This window comes from Saccostrea cucullata, unplaced genomic scaffold (assembly GCF_032062105.1).
Source record: "Saccostrea cucullata isolate Sc308-1 unplaced genomic scaffold, CSIRO_AGI_Scuc_v1 ctg5805, whole genome shotgun sequence".
Classification (NCBI taxonomy): Eukaryota; Metazoa; Mollusca; class Bivalvia; order Ostreida; family Ostreidae; genus Saccostrea; species Saccostrea cuccullata.
Genome location: NW_026928890.1, coordinates 3,596 through 26,622, shown reverse-complemented (window position 1 = coordinate 26,622; position 23,027 = coordinate 3,596). Strand labels below are relative to the sequence as shown.

General features: G+C 31.5%; 1 protein-coding gene across 1 annotated transcript; it reads left to right on the top strand.

The window, feature by feature from the left end:
- The first annotated feature begins 1,465 nt into the window (after positions 1–1,465).
- Positions 1,466–22,664, top strand: LOC134279070 (uncharacterized). The gene is made up of 7 exons (XM_062761413.1): positions 1,466–1,621; positions 4,883–4,952; positions 5,063–5,290; positions 7,526–7,619; positions 10,772–10,953; positions 17,135–17,368; positions 22,379–22,664. The coding sequence occupies exons 1-7, from the start codon at positions 1,466–1,468 to the stop codon at positions 22,621–22,623; spliced, it is 1,209 nt and encodes a 402-aa protein (XP_062617397.1). The 3' UTR covers positions 22,624–22,664.
- Positions 22,665–23,027: the final 363 nt, after the last annotated feature.

Here is a 23,027-nt window from a genome sequence, read left to right as displayed (position 1 = left end):
ACGTACGATAACAGTACAAGTGTATCTTCTTTGCCTTCTTTACATCTGACTGTTTTATTGTCACAGGTATAGACGTGAAATGGCGACCCGTGTTCGTGCTGGTTATCTTGCATTATCTTCGTTACATTTCATTGCAGTTACGCATATTTACGTTTGTTTGTATACTGCACTGACCTGTGCATCTGATATAAGTGCCTTTGGTATTTTATTTTTTCTGCAATGGAATAAGTACACTTATTTTTTGTCGATATCGAGTGCTGTATAGCATACGTCCGTCTACACCGGTGATAATTGATTACACTGAACAGTTACTAACAAGGATATGGAGATAACGAACAGTATTCAATATCTAAGTACATAAAACAATACAAAATAGGAGCAAAACGAACACGGACCTCCGAAACATCAGAGGTTGGATCAAGTGCCATGAAGGAGTGAACATCCCCTACTGACCGGTCACACTCGCCGTGTGCTTCTTCTCAATTTCGGGAAATAACAGGAAAAATCCGTCGTCAATTCAGTGTATAAATAATGGACTAACAATTAGTATGAAAAATGCGTCAGTCAGCATTTGACTCAATGATAAATTGTATTTGCTGACAAGGTCATTGTATCGACCAAAGAACTTACCAAATGATGAAATTAAACGAGACTGTTGATTTCATCAACTTGCTTGTCAATAATTGACCTCGTTTTAGAAATTGTTCATACGTAGAACATGATCTTGCGTATCGAATCAACTGAGATATATACACTCCGTATGCAGATGATGAAGGAATATTGCTGCATAAGTAAGGGAAGTTGACGATAGAAAAGTTAAATTATACTAAGTGATTGGCTCTATTTATAAGACCCCCATGGATAGCGAGAAAGCGATCGAATATGGCTGACAAATCTTACTCAGCTGTAAATTTAAAGTAGAAGATTACTCTTGGGTGTACAAGAAGATTTTATTGCGCTCGGTTATACACCAATATTGCAAGATATTATTTTGCAACAAATTGCATAATTAATGATTTAAGGTAAATTTTTAATGATTAACACCATTATCAAGCATTTTCCTTCTTGACGCAAAGCTGTTCAAAGGAGATAAATCAATAATAACAAAAATGTTCTGTTGTCACAGCCATTAATTAGAAAAATCTTTTGAAGTTAAAATTGAATGACTTGAAATTACTTGATGATAAAAATTGTTGAACACATTAATCTAACAGATATGGACGATAAGCTTTTCGATATAAAGCTTGATATTCAAAATTAAAGAAGAAGAATAACAGTCTTTTGGAGTTACTCAAAAGACTGCAGATGTAATTATTTTAGACAATTCCCCTTTGCTTTAATCTTAAAATACTTTTAAACCATGAAATCTTGCGTCACGGCATGTGTTCTTTTGCTAATTTTGATCTCCTTTCTTTGTTGTGAGGAAGACGGTGTGATTAAAGTTATCGATATCATTGGTTACAAAATGTGTCTCAAAAGATGTCATGATAACAATCTTTGTCTCAACGTGGAATACAACAAGAAACAACTTCGATGTAAGCTGCTGAAAGATCATGACGATGGTAAAGAGACTTTACTTACCCAGCTAAGGAATGTGACGAAATGTCAAAAAGGATTCAAGGTACTTACACATGTATTTTTTTTCTCAGTTTGTTAGATAAATAATTTTTTTATTACTTTAGATTCATTTTAACACTGTTTACCTTTTGTTTGTCTTGAAGCCAAGAATCACTGTCTAGTTTGTTGGGTATGCCAGGACGTTATGCATGAATAATGCTCTTTAATAATGATACTGTAAATTCCTAAATATACGCATGAATTTAATTATCGCGTAATTTCGCGAGAAGCACCACTCGCGAAATAAAACTACTCACTTTTATTTTTATGGTGCTAAAACAATGTTTAATCTCTTGATGAAAAGTCCATTCGCGAATTATTATTCCCGCGATTTGACGTTGAATAGGCCTTTCGCGATAATGAGTACTCGCGAAAAATAAGGAATCCACTGTATACTTTATGCACTATTTTATGCTCTAGAAATGATGATATCAATATTTTTAGAATAATAAATATAAGAGTTGAAATGATTGTGCATCTTAAAATTGACTAAGCTCTGTGGTTGAATTAGGTATACAAGTTTAGCTTTATTGTACTACGCAAACCACCTTAATTAAGTATTTTCAATCATACTGTTTTCTGAAATGTGCAGTTCTTTTCAACATGGGTACATGTACATTTTTAGCTTCTGAAAAAAATGCATGAAAGAAACCTAGCTTTTCAAATACTGTAACACTTTATCTTCATATACTTGTGAATCATACGTTTTAAGCTCCTTAAGCTTTTCTGGTTTCCTGATCACATTTTGTCTGTCGTCCATCTGTTTGTCTGCAAACTTTTCACATTTTTAAGTTTCTCTTGAAGCCAAGAATCGCTGTCTAGTTTGTTGGGTATGCCAGGATATCAACGATAGTTAAAAATGCGGGATAACGCCCGTTAATCATTGCTAATACTCTGGTTTCATCAATATTCATGGGCATCAATTTTCGTGGATTAAGTAAAAATCACAGTTTTGGGGATACGTAAATTCGGAGATAATGGTCCTTACAGAAAAAATTGTCATCTTTTCATATTGTCTTTCGCCGTATGCTTTACTGAGAACCATCCTATCATTTACAATGTTAAGAGAACGTAAATATTTTTAAAGAAATACTAACAGGTAAAAGCTCTTTAATTTATTTTATATTTTACTCAATTGGTTTTTCAAATGTAAGAACCTTCAAGCATTTATTAAGCAGTATGATGTGACAATAAAGGTTGAGACAATCCAAATACATGTACCTTCTTCGTGTAACACTGAGATCGATGGGACAATTAAATAACAGACATTAAAATAAAATATGACAAACAATTTTTTTAAAATAGACTTTTATTTAATCAAAGTTTCGGGCAAAAGATGTGCAAATATCTCAAAATTTAAAAACACTTTGAATTTTATCTTTCAGACGCGCATGTGTATATAATTAAGTGAGGCCACAGGATATTAAAAGTAACAAAAATTGAGTATTTCTTTTTACAAAATGGCGTTAACTACTTATTTTTACATGCATGCACGGTGTGTTTCTGGACTTGACAGTGACAGTTTGTAGATTTATGAATAAACACATCCGCGCTTGCTGAATGCGAGTTCACGCTTAAGAATGCAAAATGGACGACAAAAAAAATTGAAGCGGCATGACTTTCGCAACACACATACCTATTATCTCAAGTTAACAAAATTATGTATCTAAAGAAATATATCAAATTCAAATAAGCATTCAATGGAAATAATTTCTATGAATAAACAGAAAGCAATTTATTATTTTTATCAAAATTTTTATTTAATGATACTTCGTTTCCATTGTGCGGGTGATGATGGAGTTGGACACTTATATTGTTCGTTGTTTGAGAGAATAAATTTTACACATTTTTACCTGATTATCATCCTTGCCGGTTATTCCACTGTTTGGTATACACGCTGACAGATCTACGTGTTGTTTACTTATCTCCGTGCAGAATATTAAAACATTTTTACACAAAAAGTTTAGACAATTTTGTAAACAATCTCTTTCCCTTTTTAATTTTCTTAAAATACAAATGTAATAAAATGCGTTTATAAAGTCAATATGTTTGAAAAGTGGGCATATTAAATAATAAACGAAACTCGGAGTAGACTTTTCAAAAGCTTTTTAATAAATCAAAACGGAGGCACCAGACTTTCATGAAAATTTGATTTCGTGGACCGACTCAACACCAGAATCCATAAATATTATTGTCCCACGAATAATGATGAAACCGCCATACCATGTTTCAAACTATCTTTGATATCCCTGGCATACCAAGAAACTAGAGAGTCATGTTTTTCTATTTACATTTCATTGTGAAATAAAATTGTAAATTTTAGATTTTCACAATAACAATATTGTGTCATATATATTGAAGTTCTACGAGGCTTCCGAAGGCAATTTCAATAGTCCCCGCTCATAGATGTCAAACACAAATCAGCCGCACGACAATTACATGCATATTATACCTTTTTAGCTCATGACCTTTTGCTTGATGAAATTAACATTCCGGTTGATTTATTAAGAAATCAACTTATTTAACTTCCATAGAGTTATCAAAGAGAAAACAAATAGAAATGGAAAAATAAAAAAAATATTTCAACTTAAATAAATATCTGCATCATACCCGATTATTGATGATGATGTAAAGAAAAGGAGGTAAAAATTCCATTACACACATGTTGCATATCATCATCTCAAAAGCCCATATGTGAACGCTGAACATGATAAATAAGCAAAACACTATTTCGATATTGTTATCTTTGATAACAGCACCGGGATATACTCTTCGCAATTTTCACATCTGACTGCTTTATTGCTATGTGTGTCGGCTTGGAATGGCAAACCAATGTTCATCGCATTTACGCATTTTTGTGTTTATTTGTATACTTCTGCACTGACCTGTGCAACTGTTGTAAGTGTTCTGGTATCCTATTCTCCTGCATTATAAGAGGTACACAGTTATTCATTTTTTGCTTTTAAAGACTGTTGTATAGCATACGTCCGTCTACACCGATGACGACTGATTACACTGAACAGTTACTAAGTGAGCTGCTCTATATATAGGCGCCCTCAGATATAGTGAGAGACCGATCGAATATGACGGACATTCTTTTTACGAATTGTGTTAAACTTAAGTTCAATATTTCATAATCTACAAAACGCATTTTGAAAAGAAAACAAGTACTAGTAATTTTGACATTTGAATATGACAAAAGTATATATAAAACTTTCTTGTTCATAAAAAAAACAATATCACATACATAACTGGTCTTTTTTAGTTGAGTGTTTGTGAAGAATTCATCGAACGTGTTCACTTTTCCTCGGGAGAGTTGAAATGTGTATCAAAAGGTACATGTATTAAGAAACTGAAACCTTCTTAATTTGCTTTGTTTTGAACAATTGCTATCAAAAAATATTAGGCAATTTAAATTTTAAAATACATCTATCATTTAAAACAGAGCAATTCAGAAATGTAGCCCTAGGAAAACCAGCGAATTTATCATCAGTGTGGGATAGTTATTCGGAGGCTTTTTACGCTGTCGATGGGCGTGGAGTTGTCCCGGGAGCTGGACACTGGTACTGTGCACATTCTGAAGGAATTGAACCACATCCCTATCTCAGAATTGATCTGCAGAACCTGTTCTATATTGATCATATACTTCTATTAACACGAGGAGATTATGCTGGTACTTTTTCTACAGATTTTGAAAATTAGATGTGATAAAGTGAAAATTAATTAATTTGTTTTAAAGAGGCTTGCACATAGATATATGTTTCTTTTATTTTCAATATAGTAAGTTGACTTTCGTGTTGCTAAAGCAGGTTGCTCCAAACTACATAAAACGTGTTAGATGTTTCTTTTTCTTGAAATTATTGAGATTATAGAAACAACGGGGCGCCTTTGAATAGCACATATCCTTGTACGTTTTGGAAATACACTTTACCCAAACAGCAATAAATAAAAATGGAAATTGTTTTTAGTTTGTATGATAAATATGAAAATTAAAATCTAGAATATCCAGCAGAACTGCAAAAAAGCAAAACCAACTCACTATACTGTCAGTCCGTGCTCAATGCATGTTTGCAGTATATGCAATATTGAAAGCACCCGCTAAACGTAAACATTAATAATTACAGATGGAGAGTGTATACTCTGTTTACAAACTAAGATTTTTAAGGTATTTGATGAATAATCGTTTTAACTGAATTTTCAGAACATTCATGCTATTTCAAATTACTCAAGTACTAATTTTTTAATATCATAAAAAATTAAAATAGTAGTAAACTTTGAAACTGTCCACAAGCCCCTTTAAAAATAAGGATTCCACACAGCTTGAAATATCAAACTATGACAAAGCAATATTTTCGAAAAAAAAATTATTAAATCGAACGGAAATAAATGTCAGGATATTGTTTTTGTGAGTATGGTTTTTAGCTCACCTGAGGCGAAGGCTCAAGTATTCTGATTACGACTTACATCTGTTGCTTTCATAACTAGAATATGGTACATGTATATAAAATCAAAAATGATAAGAAATTAATCTAAGTTTTTTTTAATTTTCAACAGAAAATAAGCGTAAAAAATGGGAAAAGTTTACCGGTATATCTGTAAAACAGAAAAGTGATATTCCATGAAATTCTACAACAAGAATGTATCTCAATATTTTAGAAAAGTGAAATAAACGAATTGAACAAATATACATGTATATAAATGGAACGTATCAAATGCATTTAAAGATCAGGACGGAAGAGTTATCCTTCTTTATTTTCCAGGGGTTGAAAAAACCTGGGTGCTATTTGAAATGATGAATATTTTTTCCAAACGTTAAAAACGCACTTATTTTATTGAAAGTTTTTAACTTTAAAATGTATTAATTTAATTAAAGCAATGCACGGATAAACGCTTTCAAAGATTTGTCTCATTCAAAGCAATTGCGTTCATCTAACAGTTCTGGGACTACATCTACAACAGCTGGCTAATTTGTGACCAAACAGTTACTTCATGAACTGAATATCAAATAAGCCCAGCTCTGATTAACGTGAAAATCGATTGGTCAGAATATAGCACAATAAGAAGTAATCACAGTTATCTATGCCTCGCTGCACACGAGGAGTTGTACAAGTGTTCAAACAACTGAAAGATTTCCCTTAAAAATGTTCAAAAGCAGTGATGTTAAAATTTGTGATGTGTAAATCTTTTACATTCTGTGTTTGCTTTTCGAAAATGTCCCGTTGTACATTTATTCGTAAAATTATTTACTAGCGGCTTTATTTTTGTCTATTTTAAATTTTAATTAAATGCCGATTTGTGAATACGTGCATTGAACTAGCTTCAAAGAGAGTGTTCTTTTAAACAGTATATTCACAAATTTTGACTCGATAATAAGCGTTCATGCAAATCAAAACAAAACTTCAAATGGAAATACGCCGTAACGTGGAGATATCCCATTCTACCTTAAATGTAATATAAGATTTATTTTTTGGTTATATTTTTAACAATGTAAGTAACAAAGAGCGTTATATCCTATATTTTCTAAGAAAAGAAATGAACCATTTGAACTTTCTTTAATGTTTTATTATTGCTTTATTTTTTTGTCCTATCGCCGAGATAATTCATAAAATAAAAAATGCTAAAATTCATATTATCAAATTTAGATTAAAATTTGTTAAGAAAATAGATCTACATGAAATTTTTAAGACTCGTCTGCATCTTACTCTTAGATATATGTACTAAACTTTTATTTATCTAAAGGTACATGTATCGTATTCATGAAGGATTTCTGGAGATAAAAATTATCAAGGGTATTATTGTTATTTTTGCTTCGTTAGTCCATCTTTTCTTAAATTGTACAAAGGTTATATGAAACATTGATTATGATGTAAAAATACAACGTGCAAATTAACATTTTGTTTGATTTTAGCGGAACGTTTCCATGACGTGGAAGTCCGTGTAGGCCACGTGACTACGTGGGAGAACATGACGACCTGTGGTATGTTTAACGAGAAAAAAACATTGTAATGAAAGATTCAGTGTGTATACCAATTTACAGATTTGTAAAAGATTTTGAAGTTAAATGGCATATAAATGACTGTTACACTTAAAAATTGTGTTTAGAATTTCAACACTTCCATGAAATAGAACATTAATACATTGATAGAGTAATACCATTTTAATAACTAAAACTTATGTCAAAACATGTTTTATATCAGGTCCTGTATGAAAAAACACCTTCTGGTAAAATACCGAGTGTTCAAAAATACCCAAATCTGATTTTAAAATCGATTCCTTACAAAATAAGTGTAATGCAGCAAATGAAATATACAGAAATCAGAAGTCGTTTGAGTTTGCACATTGGATATTAATTAGACTCGACTATGAAAATTTAATAGATGCATGGCTTCCAATGAAGGCCGCTTCCATATTAAAAATGTTGTTAGAGAGAATTTTAAATTCTATTGTTTGGTGAAATCAAATTTTAATGTGGAAAAACTTCTGACATGTTAGAATGTTAAATTTAAAGCTTGATAAATAAAAACTTCAGGAATCGTGTTCAAACAACGTTTATTCAAAGAGATGTCATTTGGAACAATGTTGTAAAATGAATATGCTATATTAAAGAAAAAAGTTTAGATGATTAATAAGGAAATTGAGACAAATGTATGCTTTATAAAAATTTATAAAAATTTCATCATATATTTTAAATTTCATTACTGTATCTTGAGGCATAAAATTTTTATAACAGTTTAAAAGTGTAACATATGTTTTGGGACACCCTGTATATAAATGGAACGTATCAAATGCATTTAAAGATCATGTACCTAAAATTATCATTTTGTGATTATTTGTGCATTTGAAATGGATTGAAAAATACCTGGGTATTATTTGAAATGATGAATATTTTTCCAAACGTTAAAAACGCACTTATTTTATTGAAAGTTTTTAACTTTAAAATGTATTAATTTAATTAAAGCAATGCACGGATAATCGCTTTCAAAGATGTGTCTCATTCAAAGCAATTGCGTTCATCTAACAGTTCTGGGACTACATCTACAACAGCTGGCTAATTTGTGACCAAACAGTTACTTCATGAACTGAATATCAAATAAGCCCAGCTTGATTAAATTGAAAATCGATTGGTCATAACTATAGCACAATAAAAAATCACAGTTATTCATAATAAATTTACACATACGAGGAGTATATATCAAGTGTTTATACAACTAAAGATTTCCCTTAAAAATGTTTCAAAAGCAGTGATGTTTAAATTTGTGATGTGTAAATCTTTTACATATATGTGTTTTTTTTCAAAATTAAATCCCGTTTATACATTTTTTTCGTAAAATTATTTTTTAGCGGCTATATTTTTGTCTATTTTAAATTACAATTAAATGCCGATTTGTGAATACGTATATCTATGGGATGTAATTATTCTAAACGGTGTATTCACAAATTTTATCAAAACATCTAGCGTTATGCAAATCAAAACAAAACTTTAAAAAGTGGAAATACGCCGTAACGTGGAGATATCCCATTCTACCTTAAATGTAATATAAGATTTATTTTATTAAAATATATTTTTTACAATGTAAGTGACAAAGAGCGTTATATCCTATATTTTAAAAAGAGAAATGAACCATTTGAACTTTAAAAATGTTTTATTATTGCTTTATTTTTTTGTCCTATCCCGAGATAATTCATAAAATAAAAAATGTTAAAATTCATATTATCAAATTTATTAAAATTTGTTAAAAAGAATATCACACAAATTTTTAAGTACTCGTCTATCTTAACAATCATATATGACTAAACTTTTATTTATCTAAAGGTACATGTATCGTATTCATGAAGGATTTCTGGAGATAAAAATATCAAGGGTATTATTGTTATTTTTGCTTCGTTGGTCCATCTTTTCTTAAATTGTACAAAGGTTATATGAAAGATTGATTATGTTGTAAAAATACAACGTACAAATTAACATTTTGTTTGATTTTAAACGTTTCCAAACACGTGGAAGTCCGTGTAGGCCACGTGACTACGTGGGAGAACATGACGACCTGTGGTATGTTTAACGAGACAGCAGAACTTGGTCAGATTTATAAGATCCAGTGTGTCTCCTGCCTTGTTGGCCAATTTGTAACAGTCAGGATTGTTGGGGATAAAATGGCATATGATAATGGGAATATGCTAAGCTTATGTGAAGTTACCGTCTGGGGAAGAAGATACTTTTAATCATAGGATTCTATGTCAACAAGCATGAATTCTATGTCAACAAGCATGACAATTGCTGACAATTATTACCTTTTTTCCAAATGATATTGATCATTGAGAATCTTATACAAAAATTTGATTTTTTTGCATGAAATATAATACAGTAGATCATAGATAATTGTTGCCAACTGACCAAGCGCCTAATCTATTACCTTAGAAATTTCGAATGAAGACAAAAATAATAGTTGTTCAAATAGATGTATTCTATACAAAAGTTACAATAGTCCATGGATTCCGACATCGGTGGGTTCCTGATACTGCACTACCTCTCTCGGGATAGGAATCACTCATAAGGAAACTGAACAATATTAAGTAACAAGTTTTTACAGAAATGGTTTACCATACATTTAGCATAGCATCTAGCAGTACTGCGTTTATACACAAACTTGCACTTAATTACATTTTACACTTATTCATGCAACACTACACATACTCAAGTAGCACTACACTCAAATATATGCAAAAACGTTTATGAAACGTTACACAAATGGAACACCATGTTAAAAACCAGCTAACGTTTACCGCTAACAAAACTTTTAATAGAAACGCAAACTATACAAACACAGTTAACATAATGAACAATTATAATATTTACAGAATATTAAAGTATTATATCATGCTATTTGAACAAAGTTATCCAGAACCTTAGAATTAACAAAACGCTGAATAAAGGAATAAATAAGACGTGCTCTTCTTAGAAGCTGAGTGTCTGTCAACTTTAGATATCATTTTAAATTCCAAAGGTCCCAAATCAAGAAATAAGTTAGAAAATGTTTAATGTATTAATATGTATATCCTACTTCCAATGTTCTTCAATCAAATATACCGGTAATTTTAATCTAAAGGCAGGTGGTGAAATTCTTATTTATATTTCCAATGATGTTACATATAAACGCAGAACTGATTTTGATATTTGTAACATTGACACAATCTGGCTAGAGATAAATCTGAAAAATTCAAAACCTATACTTTATTGCTCTGCTTATCGTTCACCATCTGCCCCCTCCTGCTGGGCGGAGGACCTAGCAAGGGAGGTGGACCGTGCCTCCTGCTGTGACGATACTGAAAAAATTCTAACAGGTGATTGCAATATTGATTGAATGAAGTACGCCCACAATACCGGGCATCTGCTCTGGAGGAGTTTGGACTTCAGATAATTACTGTACTTGTATTTCACGTATGATTCGTATCATTTAATTATTGTACAATGTTAATTATGTTTTCATAATTGTATTAGTGTACTATGTTTACAGGGCCCCTTAAGAAGATTATTGCATTGCACTAATCGGGTTACCCTCTTTTAATAAATTATAACTATAATTATTATTACTATTATTATTTGTTTCCTACCAATTTGCATATTTGAGTATAAGGTAAATATTCACATTAAACAGAATAAGCCACAATTATCAAGCACTTTTAATTTCCTTCTTGAAGCAAAACTGATCAAAAGAAATCAACTATTGGGGGAAAAAAGTTCTATTGTCAAAAACATTAATCAGAAATTTTTTTTGAAGTTGTTATTGATTGACTTGAAATAGTATAATGATAAAATTTGTCGAAGACGTTACTGGATAATTAGTTTTCCGATATTGAACCTAAGTATTCATAATGTTAGAGGTCTTCTGGAGTTGCACAGAAAACTGCAGATGTTATTATTTCAGACAATTCCATTTTGTTTTTATCTTAAAATACTTTTGTACCATGAAATCGTACGCCACGGCATGTGTTCTTTTGATAAATTTGATTTTCTTTCTCTATTGCGAGGAAGACCGTGTGATTAAAGTTATCGATATCATAGGTTACAAAATGTGTCTAAAGAAATGTCATGATAATAATCTTTGTCTCTCCGTGGAATACAACAAGAATCAACTTCGATGTAAGCTGCTGAAAGATCATGACGATAGTAAAGAGACTTTTCTTACCCAGCTAAGGAATGTGACAAAATGTCATAAAGGATTACAGGTACTAAAGCTTAAATTTCATATTTTGCAATTCAGTTGTAAACAGTTTGAAAACCTATCAAATTAAGTGTTTTTCAGGATAAAATATTTGTTTCAATATATGTATACATAATTATACATGTATATATGTTTATATGTATTTTTCGTCGATTTTTTGATAACTACTTTTTAATTCTTTTACTTTAGATTCTTTAAAGCACTGTTTATCTATTTTGTCTTAAAGCCAATTAAGGAATCTTTGTCTAGTTTATTTGATATGCCAGGACATCAACGAGAGTTGGAAATATGTGATAATTTACATAGCGAACTATGCCCGTTAAGCATAAGTTATCCAAAGTTTCTTTGATGTCTCTGGCTTATTCCACAAACTGGACATTTTTTCCTTATAGTTACACTTCATTGTGAAGTAAAATTGTTAATCTAGATTATAATTTTAGAAATGTTGTTTAAAAGATTTAAATTTAACACGTAACCTCCCCTGTAAATTTCAATAATCCCCACTCACTGATGTTAAATTAAAAGACAACCGCACGAAATGAAATGTATATTAGGCCTCCTTAGTTCATGTCCTCTCGCTTGGCAAAATAAGCATTCAGGTTCAAATTATCAAGACATCAACTCTCAAACTTTCAAAGAGTTATCACAGAGAAAACAAATAACCCTTACCGAAAACATTGCCTTCCTGCAAATATTTGCTGCAAGTCTGCAGCAAACATTGCCGTAAACTTGCAGCAAACATTAATGCAAGCTTGCGGCAATGTAGCTAATAAAGCATGAGAGTCTATACAAAGCCTTGGTGTGTGCAGCAAGTTAGCGACAAGTCTGCAGCAAGCATGCAGCAAACAATTTACCATGCAAATTCCAAATATGGAAAACTTGCTGCAAGATTGCGGCGCAAATTGCTGCAAGCTTGCGGCAAACACTGCTGCTAACTTGCAGCAAACAAATTCCTTTTGATTTTGGCACATACTTGTGTACAAGCAGCAAGTTCGCATAAAGATTTTATCCTGACCTATATCTGTTAATTTTAGAGAAAACCAACCACATGTTTCTGAAATGAATCAAATGATGCAATTTTATGAAGTTTTGATAGGCTCTCTTTATGTTCCTAGAAAATGTTTTCATACTTTAAAAAAAAATCAAAGTGCATCATAGCTTTTTGATATGAACAGAACATTAAGAACTTTATATATACATTGTAATTTTTAATTCAATATTACCGTGATTAGAGTTACTAATTCATTTGAAAACATTTAACTGATTTGTCCATTAATACATTTAAGAAGTATATACATATGATATTAAAATGAGGATTTTAATTCATAATAAATATATTTAGATTTGACCTAGCAGTTACACCAATTACTCAAACACGCTTTTAAGAAATATTTTTTAATATCAAAATAAAACAAAATAATTTCTTGCCAATTAGATATTGAAGCCAATGAAACCTACATCCAGGGCTTGGCATTTTTAATCATTCGAAACGGTATATATTCCTAATAAAATGCAGAAACAACTTCAATTCAAAAATTTCAAAATGGCCAGTTCTGTGTTGATCCCAGTACTATATGGTTGCATAATTCTGCCCCTACATGCAAGATAAATTATGTTAACATGCAAGAAAATTATGTATACATGCAAGATAATTACGTATACATGTACATGCAAGATAATTATGCTGACATGCAAGTTACAAATTTTTTTAAGGAATTGGATTTAAATATGGGTAACATCCTGTGCTTTCGCACGTATCTGACATCGTAGATGCAAGGTGCATCACAATTATGAGAAGATGCAATTTACTTATGTTAACATGCTAGATAATTAGGTTGACATGTAAGATATTTATGTCAACATGCGAGTTAATTATGTACACATGCAAGATATTTATGTCAACATGCGAGTTAATTATGTAGACATGCAACTTATTTATGTCAACATGCAAGATACATGTACTTATGTTAACATGCGAGATATTATGTACACATGCAGGATATTTATGTTCACATGCAACATATTTATGTAAACATGCAAGATAATATCTTGCATATCAACTTACATTAAGTTGCTTGTTGACATAGTTATCTTGCATGTTGACATAAATAAGTCGCATGTTAACATAATTATCTTGCATGTTGACATAAATAAGTCGCATGTTGACATAATTATCTTGCATGTTGACATAAAAAAAAGTCGCATGCCTACAAAGTTATGTTGCATATTGCAGCTAAAATGTCAGATACAGGCGTTAGTAAGTAAATTTACTCATACTGCGAGTATTCAGTATTTCAAATTATATTTTCTTATAAGATTGTAACTTTGCATGTCAACATAATCAACTTGCATGTTGGCATAAATATGTTGCATGTCTACATAATTATGTTGCATGTTAACATAATTTATCTTGCATATAGGTACGGAAGCGTAAATGGCTCTACACTCGTTGTGTTATAACTTTGTATATTGTCTTATATTTTATCGACTTATCAGCATATAAAGTGTTATACTTCCTTATATATGTACATATTTTAAATTGTTTTAAGATTTCTTAACATAATAGAAAACTTCTTTAATTATATATTTTATTGCTTTAAGCTTTACATATATTGATTTTTTTAAATTGTTCGATATAAAATTGTTGATATAAAAAAAAAGTTATATCAATTTTAAAGGCATACTTCTTTTTGGATTATTTTGGCGATAATTTGTTCTCTAATAGAAAGCTTTTATTGCTTTAAGCTTTATTCGACTAAATAATATATTGATTTTCAGATTTCTTAAAATCGATATCTTGATTTGAGGTCGTAAAACAAAATATTATATTTAATCATTCCTGGGCCTCTCAATTATAAAATTGTTGATATGATGAAAATAAAGATATAGATTTAGAATGAATATCATGTTATATCAATTTTAATTTATGCAATATTTGCGATAAAGAAGTCAAAATAAAGTGTTTTTGGAAAAATTATTTTGGCGAATTAGGGCGGGAATTGATGCCAATGAACAAAATGTTTTTGGGACTTCTCTTGTTGAATAATTATTTCTATAAGAGGACAGTTTCGGCACTTTTCAAAGTTTTTATATAACTTATGTATCATGTTAAAATTAAGCATGTACAAGTCCCATTAAATAGAATGGCTGAATCAAATTTAAAAGTATAATAAAAAAGGGAGATGGAGACAAATTGAAAGTTATAGATCCATAGTGGGCTATATTGCACCGATCACCACTTTTGAAGAGGGGGAGACAAGAGTATCTTTGTGCCCCTCATCCAGCTATAACCCCCCCCCCCCCAAAAAAAAAGAACTGAGTACAGCAGAGATCCACTGATATGTCCCCAAATTTAAGAAAATTCTCGCAGTTAGATTATTAAATCCCTTAGGTGTTTTTCTTGTTATAAATTTATTTTGGCTGAAACTACACTTTCCTCCTTTAAACTTTGTGATTAAGCTTATACAGATTGGCTGAAATCACAAATTATTTTATATTATTTAAAGCAATAAGAAGTTAGATCTGGTGTTATTATATTTTTATGCAGGGGAGGGGGTGGGTGGGAGGTTTCAGGACTGTGGAGGTTCGCATTCATGAGTCAGGTCCTATGTATATCACAGAGTGAAACATCAAATATTTACAAAGTACATATATAATCAGTGTTACTTTTATAATAGTGTTACCCGGTATACTTTCTATTTTCGCTTCATTACCGATTTACAATCCCCATTGAACTCAAGAGATATAAGCAGTGAACCATGATAGAATATATCAGATTCCCCCTTAAAAATGATGGGTACAATAATTTCCTATGACAATGCATATAATTTAACTGTTGATGTCTCTCCATCTCCATTTTTCAAATTTTTTTAAATTTTGTTTCAGACTATAATCGTACACGATAGCAAATACATGGTACATAAGCTTCCCAAGTGAAGTGAAGATAAATTAGAATTCCCGCCCCCGCCAAGTTAATTCAAAAACACCTTTTTCTGACTTCTTCTCGAAAATATTCATATATCTATATCGATATAACTTCATATCTATTTCTTCAAATCGACAATACTATATTGACATGAATAAATATTTTGTTTAGATCGATATTTGAAAATTAGTATAATATTTCAGTCGATAAAAGTTAAAACAATAAAATCTATTAAACAAAAGAAGTTGCCTTCAATTATGTAAATACACCTCAACACAATTCAAAATATGGGCATAAATAAGGAGGTATAACACTTTATATGTTGATAAGTCGATAAAATATAAGACAATATACAAAGTTATAACACAACAAGTGTAGAGCCATTTACGCTTTCGTATATAGGTGGCAGAAATATGCCACCATATAGTACAATCTGTTTTCTTCCGTTTATTTGACTTGTTAACTGTTCTTGCGAACTTCCTACAAACATTCAAATCCTGAAATGTTTCCTTCGAACTTGATGCAAGCTTGCAGCAATTGCTGCAATGTCTGCCGCAAGATCGCAGCTAGTGGCAATCATCTGCGAACAATTTTGTTTGCTGCAAGCTTGTAGCAGAATTGATGCAGGCCTGCAGCAAACATATCAAGTTGGTAAGGGAAATGGAATGTTAAAAAATGTTTCAAATTCAATAAATATGGTACCGTATACTAGTAAGCAGAAATTTAGCGAGGATTTACTTTTGGCATTATAAGGGAGGTTGCCAAGTTCGCTAAAATTTAATATCGCTAAAAAATAGTTGTGTTTCTGCTGTAATATTTTCTTTAGTGAGCATTTCAAATCGTATTACTTCTCGCTAAAAATAAAATACCCAATTTTAAGGACAAATCGCCAAATTTGTGTCTCGCAAAAATTTCCACTTATACGGTATACATGTATATGCACCATATCCAATTATTGATAATGATGTACAGAATTCCAAGGCCTTTGTGTTAATTTCAATCTTTTAAAATATAAAAAAAAATGTATTTTGAATAGTACCTTTAAAATCAAAACCTGAAGTAATTATAAAACTATATAAATAAAAATTTTGTTCAGAAAATGTGGAGGGGCTATTTTTGAGAAAGTTTTATTCTTAATTACATAATGACAATATTTTTGACAAGACTTTCTCACACATATATAACTGGTCTTTTTAGTTGAGTGTTTGTGAAGAAAATGTTGAACGTGTTCACTTATCCTCTGGAGAGTATAAATGTGTATCAAAAGGTATTTCTACCGGTGTTTTAAAGTGAAGTTTTCTCTGCTTTGTTTTGGACAATTGCTTTGAAAAAATTAAGTAGTGTAATTCTAAAATACATTTATTATTTAAAATAGAGCAATATAGAAATGTAGCTCTACGAAAACCAGCAAATTTATCATCTGTGTGGGATAACTATACGGAGGCTGTTTACGCTGTCGATGGGCGTGGAGTTGTCGCAGGAGAAGGGTACAAGTACTGTGCGCATTCTGATGGAAGAGAACCACATCCCCACCTAAGGATTGATCTGCAGAACCTGTTCTATATTGATTATATACTTCTGATTACACGAGGAGATATCAATATCACTGGTAATTTTTTTCTTCAGGATTTGACAATTAAATGTGAAAAGTAATGCACTGTGAAATCACTAATATTCATTAGTTTGAGTTAATTGGGGGTTAATTTTTGTTTAAGATGTATGGAGAGACCCACGAAATTATAACCACTACGAAATGAAAAACTTCATATGCAATACTACTAAACATTTTCAAACCATTAAATATTATTATACCTCATTATAAATATTCTACATAACGCGTTATCTGATTGGTTCTAGGTTATCACGTGATCGGGCCGTAAAACTTCATATTTCCCGGCCGTCGGCACGCTTTTCATCATATTCCACCTCTTCGGAACACCTAGTGTATTTTCCCGCAATATATTCTTGTTCGGTGAATGAAAACTTCCGAAAGAAGTAGACCTCACAATAGCCTGGTTTACGTCACAAAACTGATGATAATGTGTTGAACAAAGGGTTTTTGTAGTAACTTTACGTTAAAAATGAAAATGAATTTGAGAGAGGTGTTTATTTCAAAGGTTTTGCTTGTTTCGGTATAATAAACAATTCATTGCATGAATGTTCTGGAAACATGAAGACTTTGTTGACAGCCAAGAAATATCATTAACCCTCGGGGAATTTTCAAATATTTCCCTCACTATCATGCAATAAATGTATAAAATCCTCACAAACCAATATTTTTCTGCGAATCTAAATCATGTGACCCCACGAAATGTTTTTAGAGTATTTTGGCCTGGACACAGATTTTAAGCTTTTATTATCAAAATAGTACTATTATTTATATGTTAGTAGAGCAGGTCACACCGAAACTTTGCTTTATTTGAATTATGAAAATACGAGTATCCTTTGAATAATACATATTCTTGTATGTTCTGGAAGTAAACTTTATCTTAAAATTTATAGTTAAGAAAAATAGAAACAGTTTTGTGTATAAATAAAACACATGAAAAGTATTATCTATAAAAAAAAAATCATAGTTAAGAAAAATAGAAACAGTTTTGTGTATTAATAAAACATATGAAAAGTATTATCTATAAAACCCAGCATGTAGAAATGCAAAAAAGCAAAACCAACTCATTATAATCTTTGTCAGTTCTCAATGATAATTATACAATATTGAAAACACCCGCTAAAACGTAAACAAGAATAATGAGAGATCGCGAGTTCGTGCCCTGTAAACAAACTCAGCTTAGAGTTTTAAGGTGATATTAATTTGAAGAATATTGTTCTAACTGAACTTTTAGAACATTCATGTACATGTAAATTCAAATTATTAAAAATGTTATTTATCAATAAAATGGAAAATTAAAATTTACATTGAATCTGTGTACATAGGCCCCTATAAAACAGGAATTTTCAAACAATTGGAAATATTATGATAACGCAAGGTTTTCGAAAAAAAAAAATCAATAAGATACATGAGGGTTGTCCGGTAAAAGCGTTGTCAATTTGTCTAGAGAAAACTAATCATCACTGAGTTCTAAATTTTGCAAGTCCTCTTTATTACATTTTCTATCAGTATGCAATGCAATATCAAATAGATATTTAACGAATGAATTAAATATCAACCCAATTTATACTCTACAATTTACGCTTTATATATAAACGGCATAAACTGCTTCAACACAGTTTATACCAGTATAACATGGATTGCTATTTAGTTCATTACATTTTATTTAGTGTAAAACTTTTGCATAAAAGCGTCCCTTGAAAACGTATTCCAACTTGTTCATATACGTATTGTAAACGTTATCTCAAGCGTATTGATATATGTTTTTGACGTACAGTTATTTGACCAGTTCCGAATAAGAAACGGAATCGGCGGTGCTATCAATATACGAGGCATTATTTCAAAATTTAAGTTTTTTGTCAAGGTAGTTCAGTGAGTTGTTCAATTAAATATTGTTTAATAAAAGTTCAGCCTTCCCCTCCAAAAAAATTTTCGCAAGTTAACATAGGTGTCTTTTTTACCAGTTACGAATAAGCCGACGAGTTCCGAATAACCTTGCGGTACCGATTCAATTTAACCCTAAATTAACAAATATACTTCCCACACATTATCCTTTGGAATGCCTAAGAAAAGTTAAATTAATTGCTTATCAATAAGTTATTTGTATTTCCAAAGGATAAAGAAAACTAGGGGTACTGTGAACACTGAACTCGCTTAATGATACATGTACCTCACGCCTCCTATATGATTCTTTGGCAGACTCGAAATAAGTGTCAGATCAAAAAGTCAAAATAAGAGGTCACATGTACAATGGCACAATTGTAATAAAGAATCCATTATAGTATCATTAAATTTTATTAAGTGGAATGGAGGAATTGCGGATAAGAGATAGATATACCCTTCAATATTAGAAAGAATGGCAGTATCCATGGTATGCTAAGGGAACCCAAATTATGTGCCATATCAAAAAATAAAAACAGAAGGTGTCTTTTGGCACTTTTTAACAAAGATTCTGTGAAAGTTTCATTAAAATTCTGTGAAGCCTCATTAAATTTCATTCAGTGGTAGAAGAGGAGTTGTGGATAAGAAATGGGTACCCTAAAGCGTATCACGGACGGACGCACAGACAGACGGACGGACATACAGACGGATGGATGGGCAAAAATAGCATCACGATATACCCATCCCGCTGCTTGTCAAGCGGGGATATAATAAGTCACAATTTCAATGAAGAAAACAACGAAGAATGAATTTATGATAGTGTTTAAAATGGGTATCCGGAACTAGTAAAATGATTACACGAAAATGTTCCAATATCTTCCAGTGTTCTAAATATTTATTTTAAACAAGCTTTTAGTATTTGTTAGAGTACATATCAAACTTACTTTTGATACCTAGAATGTTGTTTTGTGTGAAAAATTGGTGTCTCTACAGAGGTCTGCCTGCAGACTTACGCGTCGCGGTGATTCAGATTTGTTGCATCGTAAAAGTATGTCGACTCTTTCAAGTACGATAACGAAACCAAACTGACAGCAAAAAGTCAAAACTTGGCATAATTCTAACACTAATAAATAAGCTTTCTTACTATAGGTATCAATTTATTTTTACACCTTTGAATGTATTAATCATCTGCTCTTAAGTCTATAATTATTCGGAACTGGCCAAAATCCGGAACTGGCCAAACGACTGTACGTCATTGTAATGTAAGCAACCAAGGTTATACAATTTAGATTAATTTTTCATCCAATCAAATGACGCTTTTACAACAAAATTAAATCATATATGCATAATCAAACATATTAAGACATTTTTGTTCGGTGTTGTGTTTGCTTACGGCACATAGATGATAAGTATCTAAAACATCGTCACGTTTCCTCTTTGCTTAGAAAAATTGAATCAGGAAGAAGGAATTGATTCACATATTACCGTATAATCTCCATCAACGCCCCTGTCCCTATAAGCGCACTTTAGGTCTTTTTCACTTACCAAGAAATAAGGGCCCCCTGTACAGTGATTAAAATTAATTAGAATCGTATTAAAAATAGTGAAAATGAAACTTGTGTTTTATCAAATGTCACGGTGGAAATGAATAATTTTTTGTAGATTATCTCACTTAAATTAAAGTTAGACATTATTTTAGTGGTTCCTTGTATTTATGTTTTTTCTATGATTTTTTAAAGTTAAAATATGACATTAAATATCATAAAAAGAATACCAAAATAACCACCCCGTTTTCGCAGTTTTTGAAGCGTCCGGGCGGTTAATTGGGATTATACGGTACTTGAGTTTCACTTTATTTCTCCATAAACAGACGAGGAACCAATCTTGCATGGGACCTTCTGAAGATTTATCTGAAAGTTAAAGATGGCATTTTTATTGAGCTAAATAGGCAATCTTATATCGACGGTCTTCAGCAACAGCGTCCTTTGCTTTTAGCATAACTGTATGTCCGTATGTTTTGTCTTACCTGGGGACTCAGTTGTAAAGACTTTGTTCAGAAAACCCCCATTTCACTTGTATACTAAAAATCTCATATTTTTTTCTGCATTCATTTATAGTATGTTAGCTCGTTATTACTACAACTGAACTGATCTCCGGTGCGACGTAACATCGTCAAACATCGCATTTTTTCCCGTGCTGTATTTACCATTTCCCCATTTCCAAATGCCCGGAAATCTGCCAAAATTTAGGCAAATGCCTTGCAAATTTCCTAAAAACGACACAATAGATAGTGGATTAAAAAAGATAATTTTTATCTCAATCTTATCAATGAAGGAAATGGAGATAACGAACAGTATTCAATATCAAGTCCATAAAACAATACAAAATAGGAGCAGAGCAAACACGGACCTCCGAAACATCAGAAGTGGGATCAGGTGCCATGGAGGAGTGAGCATCTCCTGCTGACCGGTCACACCTGCCGTGTGCTCCCTGTCTTGATCGTGAAATAACGGGAAAATCAGTCGTCAATTCAGTGTATAAGTAATGGACTACCAATTAAATTCTTTTATGTCAAAATACTATTCGTGTGTTCTCTATTGAAATTCTAATTTTCTGTTTTTTCTTTTGGTCGTGCACAGTAGGACGTACATTATATGCATTTTTATCATTATTTTATTAGAATCAAGATGCATTTAAATATGACAAATAAACATTTTCGAAAATTTTAGCTTCAGAGTAAGTGTGTCAATTATTTATTGAGAAAACGCTTTGTGTACGATTTTTTTGGACAACCCTCTTAAATGTCATTTTTTGTGAGTTTGTCTTGTTTTTATTTTCTTATTACGAGAAAATGCATGAAATTATTTAAAAAAATAGAATTAATAATATCAAATTCTGATGAAAATTAAAAGGGAAAGTAGATCGACATGAAAATTTCCACAATTGTCCATTTCTTACTCGTAAAAATTAAATGTTTATTTTTCGGAGGATATAGTGCTCATCAAAGAGAAAAAAAATATCAAGGGTATTTTTTATTTTTGCTCCATTGGCCCATCTTTGCAAAGGCTATGTGAAATGGTAATTTGATGTGCAAATACAACATAAAATAAATATTTTGTTTGATTTTAGCGGAATATGTCCATGACGTGGAAGTCCGTGTAGGTCACGTGGCTACATGGGAGAACATGACGACCTGTGGTATGTTTAACGGGACAGCAGAACCTGGTCAGACTTATAAGATCCAGTGTGCCTCCTGCCTTGTTGGCCAATTTGTAACAGTCAGGATTGTCGGGGATAAGATGATGCATGTTTACGGTGGAAATCAACTAAGTTTATGTGAGGTCACAGTTTGGGGAAAAAGATATTATAGTTAAAATAAAACGAATTCCTGCAAGTAATTTATCACTTTGATTTCAGTTTTTCTGATAACATAAAGTTGACATACAACAATAAGACTGAGTTTGGCATTTGTTTGCATATACCTAAGTTGAATATAAATTTCAGAAATGTCTTTCTTTAAGTACATAGAGGATATGAATTACCAACCAAGATTCCACGCAACCATATCTAGAATGCATGTCTTTGTTTTCGTTTATCTCCATAAACAGCGTCAAAACTCTGCTCGCCGAGTGGAAAAGTCGACTCAACCATGGAACGGTATGTGCTGATCCCGCGCAGATATTTTGATTGGCTAAAAATCTGTTTCTAAAATTACATCAGATAAACATCGTAATGTTTTCAGACGTAAACAAATTCTATTAACTCACTCCAATACTTA

Excerpts from the sequence above, each read along its gene's own strand:
- LOC134279070 (XM_062761413.1), top strand. The coding sequence starts at position 1,466 with ATGTGTCTCAAAAGATGTCATGATAACAATCTTTGTCTCAACGTGGAA. Across the intron at positions 1,622-4,882 it reads AATGTCAAAAAGGATTCAAG|TTGAGTGTTTGTGAAGAATT; the intron begins GTACTTACACAT and ends GGTCTTTTTTAG. Across the intron at positions 7,620-10,771 it reads TTTAACGAGAAAAAAACATT|AACTGATTTTGATATTTGTA; the intron begins GTAATGAAAGAT and ends ATATAAACGCAG.